Source organism: Anomaloglossus baeobatrachus, chromosome 2 (genome assembly GCF_048569485.1).
Source record: "Anomaloglossus baeobatrachus isolate aAnoBae1 chromosome 2, aAnoBae1.hap1, whole genome shotgun sequence".
NCBI lineage: Eukaryota > Metazoa > Chordata > Amphibia > Anura > Aromobatidae > Anomaloglossus > Anomaloglossus baeobatrachus.
This window is the reverse complement of record NC_134354.1, coordinates 47842854-47860812: the sequence shown is the minus strand read 5'-3', so window position 1 is coordinate 47860812 and position 17959 is coordinate 47842854. Positions and strand designations below refer to the sequence as shown.

At 50.9% G+C, this 17959-nt stretch overlaps 1 protein-coding gene across 3 annotated transcripts in view; it reads left to right on the top strand.

Annotated features, from left to right (window-relative positions):
• URB1 (URB1 ribosome biogenesis factor) overlaps window positions 1–17959 on the top strand; it is a 311203-nt gene that overhangs the window by 123310 nt on the left and 169934 nt on the right. For all 3 annotated transcript variants that reach the window (XM_075335040.1, XM_075335039.1, XM_075335038.1), the window contains 4 exons: window positions 9236–9348; window positions 10306–10416; window positions 13134–13250; window positions 16473–16611. In XM_075335040.1, coding sequence (XP_075191155.1) covers window positions 9236–9348; window positions 10306–10416; window positions 13134–13250; window positions 16473–16611 — 480 coding nt within the window. The remainder of the gene's footprint in view (window positions 1–9235; window positions 9349–10305; window positions 10417–13133; window positions 13251–16472; window positions 16612–17959) is intronic.

Below are 17959 nucleotides of genomic sequence, written 5' to 3'. Positions count from 1 at the left end.
CAGTAAAAAATGGTTCATATCTCGCAAGCCATATTTCCGATAAATACGGCAACCATAAAAATGGTGTTTTCGCATGCGGACGATGCTGGCACACCTTTTTTATGGGAGCGGGAGCTTGGGAAATACCCCAGGCGTGATATCAGCCAATGTGGAACTAGTAGACAAGTCATGAAACCTCTCATTCTGTAGCTAAATTCATAACTGTCACAATGAGAGCATTGGCGTCCGCCTACGACGCTCCCAGGCCAAGTTATGGCCATATTCCATGTTGTGGATTTTGTCCATAACTCCAGCCAGGGGTGGAGCAGTGCTCCCTCTGAGGTCACGAAGGTAGGAGGGGACCTGGATTTGCCCAGGTTGATAACCCTACTTCGGCCATTTTCCAGTGTTCTTTCGCTGGGGGTCACGTGCAGGAAACATCTGTGGGAGTTCCTAGAAACCTGGTCTACAGCGCCCCCCTGTGGCCAGACGCACAAGGTAACTGATTGAATTGCATACCTGTCTGTAAACCATGCTTTATCTGTAACTGTACTCTGACCTATGTATATTCTGTAGATTCCCTATTGTATATATTGTAGTTTCTAGTGTGCTTTAGGCTGATTAAATTATATAATTAATCTTGGGCTGTTCTGTTATCTCGATCTTGAATCCCACGTCTGTGTGTTCGGCTAATAGTTACCGTGAAGCGGTTGGTGGCAGCGAGTTGTGCCAAGGATTATTGTGGGGAGGCCAGTGAGATTCGGGAAGATATTATATATTCCGCCCGCGGAGGTCGGGGGAATATATACCCTACTCTCACCGGGGACCCTTCAATAATCGGCATAAGTAGTATAGCGGCCTCCTTGCTTATTGTCGGGCAATTCCATAATTGGCCTGACTATAAGAGGGGCGCTAGAGAGCGCGTCACGTGCTCTGTCTGTCGGTCGGGAGGTATAAAGGAGGGGTGACCCCACTTGTTACCCCCCGATTGTGACGTACTGGTAGCCAGCGCGGGGGATTTCTGAGTGACCCCCCCGGTGGTTTGTGACACCTTCTATGTGAACATTACTGATAACACTTACAGCTTCACATTCTGGCTTCATCATCTTTAGTTAACTCCTTCATGATTATACAACTTTGAATTATACTATAGGTCTGTGCAATGGCTACATAGACAGATAGATAATTATACAACTACATCTACATTTTAATTTTCTCTATCGTTTCATTGGGGGACACAGGACTATAGGTTATGCTGCTGTCACTAGGAGGCTGACACTAAGTAAACATAAAGTTAGCTCCTCCCTAGCAGTATACACCCCGAGCCGGAGGCGGGCTCAGATCAGTTTTAGCTTTAGTGTCGTAGGAGGCTGATGTGGGCCGTCTCGGCCCCCCTCAGCCATGTATGTTTGCGCTTTTTTTCTTTTATTTCGGCGCCGCTCATCGCTCTTATACCTGTGTTCTTTTTCTCTGTAGGTATTCGCTTCACTCATCCTCCGCAGCCCTGTGGGTACCACTCCCCAGGGTCGCAGGGGCTTGAGATTTCGGGCCCTCTCCCCCGTCCATCCCCGTGGTACCACTCCCGGGGTTGCGCGTGTGGGCAGGTTGTTGTGGGCACCCCTGATTCGCCCTGCGGTATCACCCCAAAGGGCGTACAGGGGAGTACAGCAGGGATGGGACCTCCGCAGCGCGTGTGTAATCGATGGGCCCCTGTCACGCTGCCTTCTCCTGCAAGGGGGCTGCTACCCCCATCATGATGTTCACTTCCCTGCCTCAGCACGCTCTCCCCCAGAGTCTTCCTGGACGAGTAGCACTGTACACAGGCAGGGGCAGGGCGCCCTGCCTGCATCGCATCAGTCGCTGGGCCGGCGCCGCCGATTACAGGTAGGACCGACCTCTCCTGCACTTGCCCCCGGTCTCGGCCTAGTCGCTCCTGCGTCCTAGCCACGCCCCCGCTGCAGCGCTATTGGCCGCCGGTCGTCTGCCCAGTCTCCTCCCACCGCTCTGCCTCATGGCTTATGGTGGGGGCTGTGGATCCTCCGGTTTTTCGCGCCGGAATGCTGCTCCTCCCCCAGCCTCCTCCAGCGTCCCCTCGCCATTTTAGCCTGTCTCTGGTGCCCTGAGGCTGCAGCGCGCCGGCGTTCTCACTCTTCTGGCCAGCTCACTCCTGGACTCCCTCTTCTGGACTGGTGGGCAGCACACAGGACCTGGGTAAGCTCTGCTCCTAAGGAGTAGCCCTCACTAGGTAGCGTTCTCTGAGTTTAGGGACGAGTTAACCCTCTCCTGTCTCCTTCCTAGCAGCCACCAGGGAGAGTACTTGTTTTCACCATGCCTAATGCTAAGTCCACCCGACCCAAGCAGGCCCCCTTTGCCTTATTTTTTGCATGCTCCTCCTGCAAGACCAAATTTTCCCAGGGCCAGGGCGCCCCACTATGCTCAGTCTGTTCTACAGACGCGCAGCCTCCCCAGGACTCCGCGGCCGACGCTTCTAATACCGCAGACGCCACAGCGCCAGATGCTGCAGGCCCCTGCGTTCCGGCCCCCCCCCCCCCGACTGGCTAGCGTCCCTGTCCCAGTCCGTAGATTCCCTCCCTGAGGCTTCTCGGACCATCGCGCAAGCACTGCGCCTGTTGCCGTCGCTCGCCCAGATTCCCGCAGACCCGACGCAATCGCCTCCGGAGCAGGTGAGCCCCGTTGCAGGGACCTCCTCTGCTGCTCAGAAGCGGACCCGCCAGGTCTCATCTTCAGCCTCTTCCCAGGTTTCACCTTCATCCCCAGGTCCAGACCATCATTCCTCCAGGGAGTCTTCTGACCGCTCCGATGATTCCGATGCAGCACCCCTGCTGGACTCAGAGCAGGCGGCTGATATTCGGCGCATGGTGAATAGCCTGATAGAAGCAGTAAACCAGACCCTAAAGGTACAGGTGGACCCCGTCTCCTCCCAGAGCACCCAGGTCTCGTTTAAGCGGATGAAGTGGGCCCAGAGCGCATTCAGCGGACATCCAGAATTCGCTGAGTTACTGCGCAGCCACAGGCAACAGCCGGACAAGGTATTTACCAGCGGTAAGTCCATTGATTTGCATTATCCCTTTCCTGAGGGTCTTCGAAAGGATTGGGCAGGCTCCCCTGTGGTCGACCCCCCCAATCTCCCGCCTGTCTTCTCACACAGTCCTTCCACTCACTAACGGTACGTCTCTCAAGGACCCCACGGACCGTACTATTGACAGGTTGGCCCGTTCCGCTTTCGAGGCAGCGGGCACATCCCTCTCACCGGCCTTTGCCTCGGTTTGGGTTGCGAAGGCTCTGATGTCCTGGGCGGACACGCTACGCTGCGGTCTCCGCGCCATTCCTGCCAATCCGGACCTGGTTCCCATCGCCTCGCAGATTTCCCTCACGGGTGAGTACCTGCTCAATGCAGCCCTGGCGTCTGCAAATTGCGCGGCCCAGGCCGCCAGCAACAATGTGGCTGTGACGCCCTGGGCAAGCCAGGGGTCACAGGTCATTGCACCAACACACCCTACACCCCAGTTAGGTACATCAAAGCTAACCAAAAATCCTTGTTGCCTTCCTCCAGGGGCTGATGATCACACCAGGGGGTGGGCCAGGCGGTTGGCTCCGCCCACCGAGGAGTTCACAGCCCTGGAGGCGGGAAGAACCAGGCAGATAGAGAAAGGAGGAGGAAGTGAGAGGAGTCTAGTTAGGGAAGTGAAAGGAAGTGAAGTGGAAGTGGTAAAGGAGGAGTAGGAGAAGTTGAAGGAAGGTGAAAGGTGACAGTAAGAAAGCCTGAAGAGAGTCCAGCTGTGTGCAGGACAGGGTCAGCAAGGTCAGCAACGGCGGTGACTGTCTGGAGGGGGACCGTTTGGAAGTTCCTGGAAGGACCGCGGACAGGTAGTGGCCCGGCGGTCTGGAGCAGTGTACCAAAGGACAGTCAGCACCAGGGCAGGGGCCTCTCGGACCCCGGCAAGGCTAGGAGTCGCCATAATTTGCCGAATCCGTCAGTGAAGGGGACGTAGATCCCCCAACAACCAAGTCCCGATTGAAGGCAACAGCCCAACCATTGTAGCAGAAACACCGCCACCGCCAGGGCACCAGTTTCTCAGGGCCAGCGCCTGCGGGCAAAGAGTAGAGCTCCTCCGGTCCAGCTTGAAGCCGGGGAGCGGGTTACCGGTGGGAACCCATCGCTACCAACACAGAAACAAAGGTGCAAGGAAAAGGGACATCACCGTCACCTACTGGGAGAGCAAGTGCAGCCGTCCGTGGGAACCGTCTTTCCAGCCGTGTGGTTTACCGTAAAACTGTGTCAACGTCTCAGGCTGAGTGAGTACCACAGTGCCGCAAGGCACAGCGCTGCCCCCGCGTCCCTGCGCCCACCAGGCCCTGCATCTCCCACCTCATCACCAGGCCCTGGGATCACCAACCCCTACCCACGGAGGGGCAACACAACACCTGGCTGCTCCGCATCACCATCCCCGGGATCCCCATATTGAGCAGCGGTGGTGAAATCACCACAACCGTGGGTGGCGTCACGGACAATCTCCCCAACAAAATCCCCTTTTTCACTCACGGGCGAGGAGTGCCGCTTGAGAACCCCCGGGATCCGGCCCACCGCTCGAGCCACCACTGAGCAGCAGCAGCCGGACCCGAGCAGAGGGGTGAGCGCGGTGCCGGCACCCTCCTCCCCGCCCGCGACATGGCCATCCGTCGAGCCCTCTGGCTCCGGTCCTGGAACGCGGATGCGGCCTCTAAGAAGTCACTAACTTCCCTGCCCTTCCTAGGGGAACGTCTTTTCGGAGATAAGCTGGACCAGTTGATCTCGGATGCAACGGGAGGAAAGAGTACATCTCTCCCCCAATTGCGCCCCAAGCGCTTCCAGAATCGGCGCCCCACCGCTCGTTTCCGGCCCTTTCGCAGCTTCAACTCCCCAGCCGCGAAAAAGCCGCTCTCCTCCGAGAGACAGGAGGACCCCGTCATTCAAGACCAATCCCGCCTGGCGTTCACGTCCCCGCCAGTCCACGAAATCCTCTTCCGGCTACCGCCGACGTTCCTCCAAGTGACTCGCGGTCGGCGCGCAACAGCGCCAGACTCGTGGGAGGGCGTCTGTCTCGTTTCCAGCATGTGTGGATCCCCCTGACCGCCGATGCCTGGGTCAGAGAGATCATCACATCAGGCTACAAAATAGAATTCGAGGCAAGGCCACCGAGACGTTTTTTCCTATCTCGCCCTCCCGAGTCTCCCGCGTGGGCTCGCGCGTTCTTTCACTCCATAGACTCCCTCCTCCGAGCCGGAGTCGTGGTACCAGTCCCTCCCGCAGAACGTTTCAAGGGGTTCTATTCCAACCTTTTCGTGGTCCCCAAGAAGGACGGCTCTGTCCGCCCCGTCCTCGACCTAAAGCTTCTAAACAGGTCGGTGAGGCCTCGGCCGTTTCGAATGGAGTCACTCCGGTCCTTGATCGCGTCCATGGAGGTCGGCGTATTCCTGGCATCGCTGGATATTCAAGACGCCTATCTTCACGTCCCGATAGCCACCTTTCACCAACAGTTCCTCCGCTTTGCGATAGCGGAAGATCACTTCCAGTTCACGGCTCTTCCTTTCGGCCTCGCATCCGCCCCCAGGGTCTTTACGAAGATCATGACGGCTGCCATGTCCGTCCTACAATCCAGGGGTGTTATGGTCATCCCGTACTTGGACGATATGTTGATAAAAGGTTCTTCTTTCGAGGACTGTCGTCTTGGGGTTCAGGTCACGATCGACACCCTTTCACGGTTAGGGTGGCTGATCAATCGGAAGAAGTCCTCTCTGACCCCGGCCCGTCGGATCACCTTTTTAGGCATGGTATTCGATACCACCCAAGGGCGAGTTTTCCTCACACAGGAGAAGATGTCCTCCCTGCAACGAGGCCTCCGCGCTCTCCGGCGTCAGCGCCAAGTTTCCATCAGGTTCGGCATGCGAGTCCTCGGTCGTATGGTGGCGGCGATGGAAGCGGTACCCTTTGCACAGTTCCACCTCCGGCCCCTCCAGCTGGCCTTGCTGAAGAAGTGGGACAGATCTCCCTTTTCTCTGGATCGCAGGTTTCATCTTTCGCCGGAGACCCGCCACTCCCTCCGTTGGTGGCTCAATCAACGCAACCTCGCGTCAGGAAGGTTTTTCCTCCCGCTCCATTGGAAGATGGTGACCACCGATGCCAGTCTCCAGGGCTGGGGAGCAGTGTTTCGGCATCACACAGCGCAGGGCTGATGGACACCGTGGGAGAGTTCTCTCGATCAACATTCTGGAGATAAGAGCCATCCGGCTAGCCTTGCAGCAGTTTCGGCACCTAGTACAGGGTTGCCCTGTCAGGATCCAGTCGGACAATGCGACGGCGGTGGCGTACATCAACCACCAAGGCGGCACAAGAAGTGTCGGGGCTATGCGAGAAGTCAAGAAGATTTTGCACTGGGCCGAGTGTCACCACTCCCTGATCTCAGCGGTACACATCCCAGGCATGGACAATTGGGCGGCGGACTTCCTCAGCAGGGAAGGCCTCGCCTCCGGAGAATGGTCCCTCAACCGGGAAGTCTTCAACCAGATCTGCGACAGATGGGGAGTTCCGGATGTGGACCTAATGGCCTCCCGGTTCAACTGTCAGGTTCCGCAATTTGTAGTGCGGTGCCGCGACCGCTTGGCTTTAGGAGTCGACGCCCTCACCTTGTCATGGAGCCAGTTCAGTCTCCCGTACATCTTCCCTCCGCTCCCTCTGATCCCGAGGGTCCTCAAGAAGATCAAGGCAGAAGGAATACCGGTCATTCTAGTGGCTCCTGACTGGCCCAGGCGAGCATGGTTCGCGGAACTCACTCAGCTCCTCGCAGACGCTCCGTGGCGTCTTCCAGACCGTCCAGATCTCCTGCAGCAGGGACCTCTTTTCCATCAGAACTCACAGGTCCTAAATTTGACGGCCTGGCCATTGAATCCTGGGTTCTAGCTAAGGCTGGTTTTTCTTCAAGAGTGATACAGACAATGATTAGGGCCAGGAAGCCATCTTCATCAAGAATATACTACCGCACGTGGAAGGTTTTCTTCAGATGGTGTGAAGAGCACAGTATTTCTTCTCCTCTCGCCTTCTCCCTTCCTTCCCTATTGGCATTCTTGCAGTCAGGCCTAGATGCGGGTCTCTCGCTCGCAACACTAAAGGGCCAGGTATCGGCGTTGTCAATCCTGTTTCAGAAGCCACTGGCCTCTCGTCCACAGGTTAAGACCTTCATCCAGGGAGTGGCCCACCTGGCCCCGCCGTATCGTCGGCCTCTAGAACCGTGGGACCTTAATCTAGTCCTAGGGTCGCTTCAGGGTCCCCCATTCGAGCCCTTGCGGGATTCTTCCCTTTCTCACCTGTCTTGGAAGGTGGTGTTCCTCGTTGCCATCACTTCTATTCGCAGGACGTCAGAGCTGGCAGCTCTCTCTTGTCGTGCCCCCTTTTTGATTTTTCACCAGGACAAAGCGGTTCTCCGGCCAGATCCCGCCTTTCTCCCAAAGGTGGTCTCCCCGTTCCATCTTAACGAAGAAATTGTTCTTCCGTCCTTCTGTCCTGGCCCCTCTCACAGCTTGGAGAGGTCCTTGCACACCCTGGACCTGGTGCGCGCCCTTAGAATTTATGTCTCCAGAACCGCGCCGTTCCGTACGTCGGATGGTCTGTTTGTCCTTCCTTCTGGTCCCAAGAGGGGTGAATCGGCATCCAAAGCCACAATTGCCAGATGGATCCGTTCCGCCATATCAGAGGCCTATCGGATTCGGGACAAGTCTCCGCCGCGGGGGGTAAGGGCGCACTCTACACGTGCAGTGGGAGCCTCTTGGGCGATTAGGCATCAGGCGTCGGCCGACCAGGTCTGCAAGGCCGCCACCTGGTCTAGCCTGCACACCTTTACTAGGTTCTACCAGGTTCACACCCAAGCATCGGCAGATGCTAGTTTTGGGAGAAAGGTCTTGCAGGCAGCAGTTGCACACCTATAATAGGGTGACAGCATTCATTTATAGTACAAGCCCGCCGAGGGAGGTTGTTGTTTTCTTCCTATCTGCGGGCTTCGGTATTCCCACCCAGGGACTGCTTTTGGACGTCCCATGGTCCTGTGTCCCCCAATGAAACGATAGAGAAAGTAGGATTTTTGTGTACTCACCGTAAAATCTCTTTCTCTGAGTCTTCATTGGGGGACACAGCACCCACCCTGCTTGGTTTTTTGGTTGTTTAATTGCATTTGCCTGCTATTTTCAGCGGTCTTATGTTCATAGACCTCTTGTTCGCACGGCTGCATTGTTTTAGTTACAACTTGTTTTATGTATGGTGATTCTGGTACTCCTCCTACTGCTTGTGCACCAAACTGATCTGAGCCCGCCTCCGGCTCGGGGTGTATACTGCTAGGGAGGAGCTAACTTTTTATGTTTACTTAGTGTCAGCCTCCTAGTGACAGCAGCATAACCCATGGTCCTGTGTCCCCCAATGAAGACTCAGAGAAAGAGATTTTACGGTGAGTACACAAAAATCCTACTATTTTTATACACAGATATTCTTATTACGTTTAAACAAACATACTACAGATCAGGTGACCTCCACAATCATGCATATCAGGGCCATAAGTCCTTCATGGTAAAGAAATTGATCATTTATTAGATACATAACGTCTTATTAAACTGCACACCAAATTCAGAGAAATATGAATAAGCATAACTGCTCTATGATACATAGAGAAATGAAAAATACAATTAGCCATATGAAAAATTGAACATGTGACATTGTATGACTGCTAAGAATTAATTGAAAAAAGAGATTTTGCTAATGTATTAATCAATACATTACTGCCCGATAACCACGTCACGGTAATCTCTCTTTATCGAATCTCTAACCAAAAGTTACCTCTATGTGCGGTTAAAACCTGCTTGTGTATGGGAAGCCGGTGACCTGGCTATATAGGAAATTGAATAAACATGGCTGAAGGGCAGGAATGGGTTCCCAGACAGAAAAAAAAACATTTTTTTTGGGAACCCAGTCCCGCCCTTCAGCCATGTTTATTCAATTTCCTATTTAGCCAGTTCACTGGCTTCCCATACACAAGCAGGTTTTAACTGCACATAGAGGTAATATTTGGTTAGGGACCCGATAAACAGAGATTACTGTGATGTGGATTCGGGCAGTAATGAATTGATCAATGCATTAGCAAAATTTTTTTTTTTCGACAGCCTGTGGGTTATTGTCTGCAGAAAATGATGTATTACTTTTTGTCTTGTACCTTAGGAATTGTGGATGAGCGGGGGATCCGTACAGAGGTGCCTCCTGTGCTCCAGCATCAGATCCTTCAGGTGGCGCTAGAGCTTCCAGCCAGCAAGTTTTCTTGGTTCAAAATGCAGGTCCGTCTTAGACTATTTGAGATTTTGTATCGGCAAAATGAAATTTTAACTAGTGTAAACCTGGAGTAAGGATGAATGAATCACCGCAGAATTAAAAAATTAAATATATGTATGTGCAATAAAGGTCTAAAGTATCAAAACATGCAGGGGTCACCTCTGGCACTCCATTCCGGAGGCAGAGACGGAATAAACAGGTGGCCATGCTTGCTACAGTCACTTCTATGGGTGTAAAAATGAAAACGTCAAGCAAAGTTATGGAAGAAGAGTCTGAGAACCACAACTCTGCAGATGGGTGTAGGGTGGAGATGAGCGGTCTCAATCACTAGCATCTGCTTTGCTCTCTCCATACTGAAGCATGTGTAATGGAGGCCTGGGATTTATATGGAAAATGGGGGTCCGAGGTATTTGTATCTATAACCGTTATCACCTATCCATCAAATAGATAATCAGTGTCTATGAGCGTACCAGAAGCATCAGCAGCCTGGAGAACCCATACCGGAGACAAGAAAATTAGCTGCAATATCCCTTTAATAAAGGTTTATGACTATTGTCCAGGAAACAGAAGTCTACGGCAGACACCATCCAGTGCTTTATTCCAATATCATGTGCGGAAGCACAAGGACGTGCGAAACGGCCGTCGTTCATTAGGGGGCTTGCACCCGGCTCTCTCCCCGCTACTGTTAACTACACATGATGTTGGAATAAAGCACTTTGGAAAATTGGATGGTGTCTGCCGTAGACTTCTGTTTCCTGGACATTGGTTTGGATATCCTTTTCCCTGTCTACGTGAACCCATGACCATTGTTTCCATAAGGAGGACTGAAGCTGACCTATAAACCCAGCTATAAGGTATTGCACGGTTTGGTGCAGAAACCGCCTCTGCATAGTATACAGAGTTTATAACTATAGTGAATTGATGAGTTTCAATCCTTTAATATTCCTTTTTTTAATCTGCAGGATACCACAGATGTTGGAGGGGAAAGATCCGTATTTTATCTGCTCCTGAAAATGTTTGTGACCTGTAACAAAGCGCAGCTCAAGTCATCAACCAGAATGTTAGTTATTAAGGTGCGTTAGGACTAAACTTGTGTCACGGGGTATGTACAGATGGAACAGGGGCTTCCTAGCCTGACCCTAAGACTGGGGCAAAGAAAAAAAACAAAAATGATCAGCTCACCCAGAGTCTGTTGAATATCTGAAAAGTCACTGTATTGATCCGGATGAATTGCAGGTGCACGGAGATGCGTGGCTGGCTTCCACGGGAAGTAGACAAAGAAAAAACATAAACAGTAAAAAACTGAAAAGCGATAGTGTTGGCCCCCTTAAAAATAGTCTTGGTGAAATGGTGGAAGGGGATGAGGGTAAAGCCAACCTGCTGAATGACTTTTTTCTACGGTTTTTATACAAGAAAATGCCATGGCAGATGACATGACCAGTGATACCATAAATTCACCCTTGAATATTACCTGCTTAACCCAGCAGGAAGTACGCCGCCGCCTCGAAATCACTAAGGTTGACAAATCTCCGGGCCCGGATGGCATACACCCCAGAGTACTACAGGAATTGAGTTCTGTGATAGATAGACCATTATTTTTAATCTTCTCAGATTCCTTAATAACAGGGTCGGTACCGCAGGACTGGCGCATAGCAAATGGGGTGCCAATATTCAAAAAGGGGACAAAACCTGAGCTATGAAATTATAGGCCGGTAAGTTTAACCTCTACGGTTGGTAAAATCCTTGAGGGTTTCTTGAGAGATGCTATACTGGAGTATCTCAAGAAAAATAACCTTATGACAGAGTATCAACATGGGTTTATGAGGGATCGATCCTGTCAAACTAATTTGATCAGCTTCTATGAAGAGGTAAGTTAAAGCCTGGACCAGGGAAATGCAGTGGATGTTGTGTATATGGACTTTTCAAAAGCTTTTGATACGGTGCCACACAAAAGGTTGGTACATAAAATGAGAATAATGGGGATAGGGGAAAATATGTGTAACTGGGTTAAAAACTGGCTCAGTGACAGGAAACAAAGGGTGGTTATTAATGGTACGTACTCGGACTGGGTCTCAGTTCATAGTGGGGTACCACAGGGGTCAGTATTGGGCCCGCTTCTTTTCAACATATTTATAAATGACCTTGTTGGGGGCATGCGGAGTAGAATTTCAATATTTGCAGATGATACTAAACTCTGCAGGGTAATCAATACAGAGTAAGATAATTTTATATTACAGTGAGATTTATGTAAATTGGAGGATTGGGCTGAGAAGTGGCAATTGAAGTTTAATGTAGATAAATGTAAGGTCATGCACTTGGGTAGAGGAAATAACATTTATGATTATGTACTTAATTGTAGAACACTGGGTAAAACAGACACAGAAAAAGACTTGGGTGTATGGGTGGATGGTAAACTTCACTTTAGTGGACAGTGTCAGGCAGCTGCTGCCAGGGCTAATAAAATAATGGGATGTATTAAAAGAGGTATGTGTTCATGAAAAAAATATAGTTCTACCTCTGTACAAGTCACTAGTGCGACCGCACTTAGAATACTGTGTACAATTCTGGTCACCGATATATAAGAAGGACATAGCTGAACTGGAGAGGGTGCAGAGAAGAGCCACCAAGATTATTAGAGGAATGGGTGGGCTGCAATACCAAGACAGGTTATTAAACTTGGGGTTATTTAGTTTGGAAAAACGAAGGCTTAGGGGGGATCTAATCACAATGTATAAATATATGAGGGGACAGTACAGAGACCTTTCCAAAGATCTTTTTACACCTAGGCCTGCGACTGGAACACGGGGGCATCTGCTACGTCTTGAGGAAAGAAGGTTTAATCATAATCACAGACGAGGATTCTTTACTGTACGAGCAGTGACACTATGGAGCTCTCTGCCGCATGATGTTGTAATGAGTGATTCACTACTAACATTTAAGCAGAGCCTGGACGCCTTTCTTGAAAAATTGAATATTACCAGTTATGTATATTAGATTTTATGACAGGGTATTGATCCAGGGAACTAGTCTGATTGCCGGCTGTGGAGTCAGGAAGGAAATTTTTTCCCCATTGGAACTTGTTTGCCACATTGGGGTTTTTTTTTGCTTTCCTCTGAATCAACATGTTAGGCTACGGGTTGAACTAGATGGACTTAGAGTCTCCCTTCAACCTTAAAAACTATGATACTATGATACTATGATAAAGGTTTTTCCAGCACCAATATAGATAAAACTCTCAATTTATTGGATTTTTTTTTAAAACATCATAAAATACAGGATACCTGACTCGTTTCGAACATCAGTCCTTAAGGGACTATTAAGTATCAGCAGTCTGATCACTCATTCTTTTCTCCAGGTCAGAGCTGCACAGCTCAGATCGGGAGAAATGCTCATCTCCTGTAACCTGCTACCATGCCAACCATCGGATCCACGTGATCACGTCACGTGACTTCCGCTGGAGGCTGGGGAGAACAGATCTACCGCGATCGTCATTAAAATGGCGCTGTCACAAATTTGACAGCGCCATTTAAGGGGTTAACAGGTACGGGTGAATAGCGATGCTACTCATGCCTGCAAGGCACACATGTCAGCTGTACAAATCAGCTTACATGTGTGCGGATCCCCTCCTGGCTGCCCGCAGCAGCCGGTGGGGATTAACACTATGACCGCAGGGACGTAATATTACTGCTGCCTTTACCTTTTAAAGACTTGTTGGAAAGAATTGTTTCCAACATATAAAATTCTGCTACTTTGTGCGACTGGATATTAATTGATAATTCCTGACTCCTAGATTCTGCGTGACAGCGGCGTGTTTGAGCATACCTGGGCTGAGCTGGAAATATGGCTGAGGAGACTCGATAAAGTACAGCAGGGCTCGCAGGAGGCAGTCATACACTTTTTGGAACAGGTAAGAGAAAACCAGCTCTAAATCGGATATTCCCTGGCACTGATCGGTGCTGATCCCGAGTTAAAGCCTGCATTATTGTAGATCTTACTTCACAGCTGAATGTACTATTCTGGAAGTGGCTGAGCTTATTAGCACTTGTCATACATTAATGTATTGTAGGAGAAAGGTGCTCATCCAGAATGATGTGCTGCTGCTAGCCTTCCATTCAAGGCAATGTATACCTTTACCTCTTGGCAAAGTTTAAGGGGGTCTCTGGAAATGTTACATTGATGACCTATCCTACTGCTACCTCTAAGGCTAGGTTCACATTTACGTTTTTTTGCATCGGTCACCTGTGTTGCTTGACGCTTGTGACTGATGCGTTGTACAACGGGTGACAAGAATTGTCATGGGAAAGCGGATTCCGTTGGTGAAATGCTTTCAGTATAAAAACGAGAGAGCTCTCAAAAGCCGGCCGCCGGGAGATCAGCTGATCGCTCTCAAAAGCCGGCCGCCGGGAGATTACCTGATCGCTCTCAAAAGCCGGCCGCCGGGAGATCAGCTGATCACTCTCAAATGCTGGCCGCCGGGAGATCAGCTGATCACTCTCAAATGCTGGCCGCCGGGAGATCAGCTGATTGCTCTCAAATGCTGGCCGCCGGGAGATCAGCTAATTGCTCTCAAATGCTGGCCGCCGGGAGATCAGCTGATCGCTCTCAAAAGCCGCCCGCCGGGAGATCAGCTGATCGCTCTCAAAAGCCGCCCGCCGGGAGATTACCTGATCACTCTCAAAAGCCGGCCGCCAGGAGATCAGCTGATCGCTCTCAAATGCTGGCCGCCGGGAGATCAGCTGATTGCTCTCAAATGCTGGCCGCCGGGAGATCAGCTGATTGCTCTCAAATGCTGGCTGCCGGGAGATCAGCTGATCGCTCTCAAATGCTGGCTGCCGGGAGATCAGCTGATCGCTCTCAAATGCTGGCCGTCGGGAGATCAGCTGATCGCTCTCAAATGCTGGCTGCCGGGAGATCAGCTGATCGCTCTCAAATGCTGGCCGCCGGGAGATCAGCTGATCGCTCTCAAAAGCCGGCCACCGGGAGATCAGCTGACCGCTCTCAAATGCTGGCCGCCGGGAGATCAGCTGATCGCTCTCAAAAGCCGGCCACCGGGAGATCAGCTGACCGCTCTCAAAAGCCAGCGGCCGGCTATTGTGAACGATGAGCTGATCGGCTGGTTTCTGTGAGCGATTAGCTGATCGGCCGGCTATTAACGATCAGCTGATTGGCCGGCTTTTGAGAGCGATCAGCTGATCTCCCGGCAGGCGGCTTTTATGAGAGTGATTGTTCACAGAAGCCGGCCGCCGGGCGATGAGGTGATCGTTCGGCCGCCGAGAGACATTGATTTGAATGATTATACACAAAAAACGTTACATGCTGCGTTCCTGCCGCCCGACTGATCAGTGGGGTGGTGGATGCAACGCAAGGGCATCAGTCGCAATCTGCTGCTCATACAAGTCTATGGGAACAACGGAATCCGCTAAATGGATTACATTGTTTATCAGAAAGGCGGATTGTGACTGAAAATAAACAACGGAAATGTGAACCTAGCCTAACCCTGACAGAAAGGACGGGGGAGCAGAGAGAGTCATCAGAACCAAGAGCAGTTATTTAAAGGGTTTGTTCAGGACTTTTTTATTGATAGCCTATCCTTATTCATCAATATCTGATCGGTGTTGGTCTGACAGCCGGTTTCACACCAAGAAGTTCTCACTTTCTGAGCTGCACAGCTCCATCATCCGTATAGTAGCCACATCCAGGTACTGCACATCTGCCACTATTGATTTGAATAGGGGTGGATGTGCAGTACCCATCTGCGGCCACTACTCAGTTGACAGAGCTGTGTAGCATTTTGACCACCGCCAACATCGGGAACAGCTGATTGGCAGGATGCCCGGCGTTACACCCCCACCGATCAGATATTGATGACCTTTCCAAAGGAAAAGGTGTCAATATAAAAATGCTAGACAATCAATTTAAACAACTGCTCCTTGTGATGACTCTGCTCTTCCCCCTCCGTTCTGTCTACATCAGATGTAGCAGCAGGGATGGGGCTGTACACAGATCCCTGCAGCGTGGGGCGGGGAGAAAGCCTCTCAGAGGGCAGAGAATACCGGATACAGTGGAACCTCGGATTACGAGTAACTTGGTGTGCGAGTTTTTCGCTATAAGAGCAAAGCTTGCTGTAAATTTGTAACTCCGTTTACGAGCAAGCTTTTCTGTATGAGCAAATACTCACCGCACACACTTCCGGTTCCGTACTTACACCGCGCTCTGACCCAATCTTGCAGTCCGCACAAACACACACAAACACGCACGCACGCACACACACATTATGCTCACCTTACCTTCCATTCCCTTGCCGGCCTCCTGGTTCTTGTAGTCCGTTGGTACAGGATGTTTATCCGGTAACCATCGCGACGATGGAGAAACTTCCGCTATAAGACACTTCTCAAAGGCAGCGCGCTGACCAATCAGAGGCAAACGGCTCCTGCCTCTAACGTCAGCGCTCTGGCCCCGGAAACTCCGGCATCGGTCGCGATGGTTACCCGATACACATCCTGTACCGGTGGACTACAAGAACCAGGAGGCCGGCGAGGGAACTGAGGGTAAGGTGAGCACGTGTGTGTGTGTGTGTGTGTGTGTGTGTGTGTGTGTGTATTTGTGTGTGTTTGTTTGTTTGTGGAATGGCACAATAGGGGACCAGGATGGGACATTTAACAAGTTGTGGAACGAATTGTCTGAGCTTGCATTATTTCCTATGGGAAATTTTGCTTTGCTAGACAAGTAACTTGGTTTACAAGCACACTCCCAGAACGGATTGTTCTCGTAAACCAAGGTTCCACTGTATAGGAAATGAGGAAATCACATGAAGTGCAGGATAGAAGCTGTGCTGATATGAACTAGTAAAGACTGCAGCACCCTGGAGACAGACCAGAGACAGACCAGAGACAGACCACCCCCTCATTACAACCTGTATTACCAGCTTAAGTTGGAAGAGACAGGTCAGTTGACACCCAGAGGACTGTTTTCAAAGGCCAGCAGAATTGTGAGTGCAGCTCTGAAGTTATAAAATTTGACACAGATTTATCAAAACTTTTTTTTATTCACACTTTTAACTGTAATATTGTATCATTTGCTGCTTTGTATGTCTCCAGTCATGTCCTGTGCTGTCTCCCTCTTTGCACAGGCGTTAGTCAAGGTGATTTCTAATCCGTACCCGTTCACTGATAAGGTGTCCGATTTTGTACAAGAAGCCGCCATGCTGCAGATGAGCGCGGGGGTGCAGGACTCGGACAGTGTCAGCATTCCCATATCACACATTGATGGTTTGTATCTTCCTTTTCGTATGTCGCAGTCATCTGGTCATACACTGTGGTTTTGAAGTTTATGCATTGCGGATAACGGGAAGTTTATGGAAGAGGAGATGGTCTTAGAAGGAAAAAAAAGAGCGATACTCGCCTGCCGGATCTTTGAGGTCTTCTCACTCTCTTCCTAATTTAGCAGGGGCTGTTATGTGACCACTGCAGCCAGTCAGCAGCCAGAGATGGACTGCAGCTGATATGGTAAAGTTAGGAAAATGTTCTGTTCAAGCTAGAAGAGCTGTCAATCAGTGGGTGCTGATTAGCTGCAGTGGTCATGTGACGTCATCTGTTGGATGAAGAACCCATTAGTCTGGTGGAGAAATGGTGGCGTCCAGGTGATGAGTATCTGTAATTTTTGCATTAATGCCCACGTGGACCCATTTTTAATATTATAATGTGTAGTGAACAAGTTTTCTTTATCGTTCCTTATGGGACACCCAAACCATGGGTGTATAGCTTCTGCCTCCGGGGGACACACAAAGTACTACACTAAAAGTGTAGCTCCTCCCTCCGAGCATATACACTCCCCGGATGACAAATCCAACCAGTTCAATGCTTTGTGTTCAGGAGGCACACACACACATGCATCCTCTGATTTTTGATTTTTGATTTCAAAGATTTGGAAGAAAAGCGGGTCCAATCTGGACCCCCGGCATGTCCCTTCTCACCCCACTGTGTCGGCGGTGCTGTTAAGGTTGATTTCAGGGCTGGAGCCCTTTTCATGCCGCGCTCCTTCACCATCCCTTGAGGCTCTGGCTTGAAGTGGGAGCCATCACGGTTCTCACTGCTTTGCAGGAGACCGGTCTCCATCCGCAGCCCTGTTCAGGATCTTGCCGGACGGAGCGATGACCCCCCAGGGACCTGGCACCTGCGTCTCAAGCTAAGTACTGAGACGTTATTACCACAGAAAGTGGTCTTTCTAGGGGTCCCTTGTACTTTATTTGTGGGGGAAAATGTGTTATATGTATGTTTTAACATTTCCGGCCGGTTCTCCAGTTTTCACTGGAGAACCGCGCCGATGGTGCCTGCACGCTGGCCGCATGTTTAAATCTAGGCCCCGGCTTCGCCTGAGGCCTAGTTTCGATTCTATGTCAGTCAGTGCAGTGAGACAGGGTGGCTCCGCCCACCGGCTGCTCAGCACAGGGAAGGGACACTCCTCACTGAGGAAAGCTTCCCTCCCCTGTATGCATCATTGGCCCTCCGTCCTGCTCTCAGAGTAGGCCCCGCCCCCTCTCCTCGCTGCGGACGCCATTTTCTCAGCGTTCTAGGGCACAGAGATCAATGTCTGCAAACACATTGTGACAAATGGGGG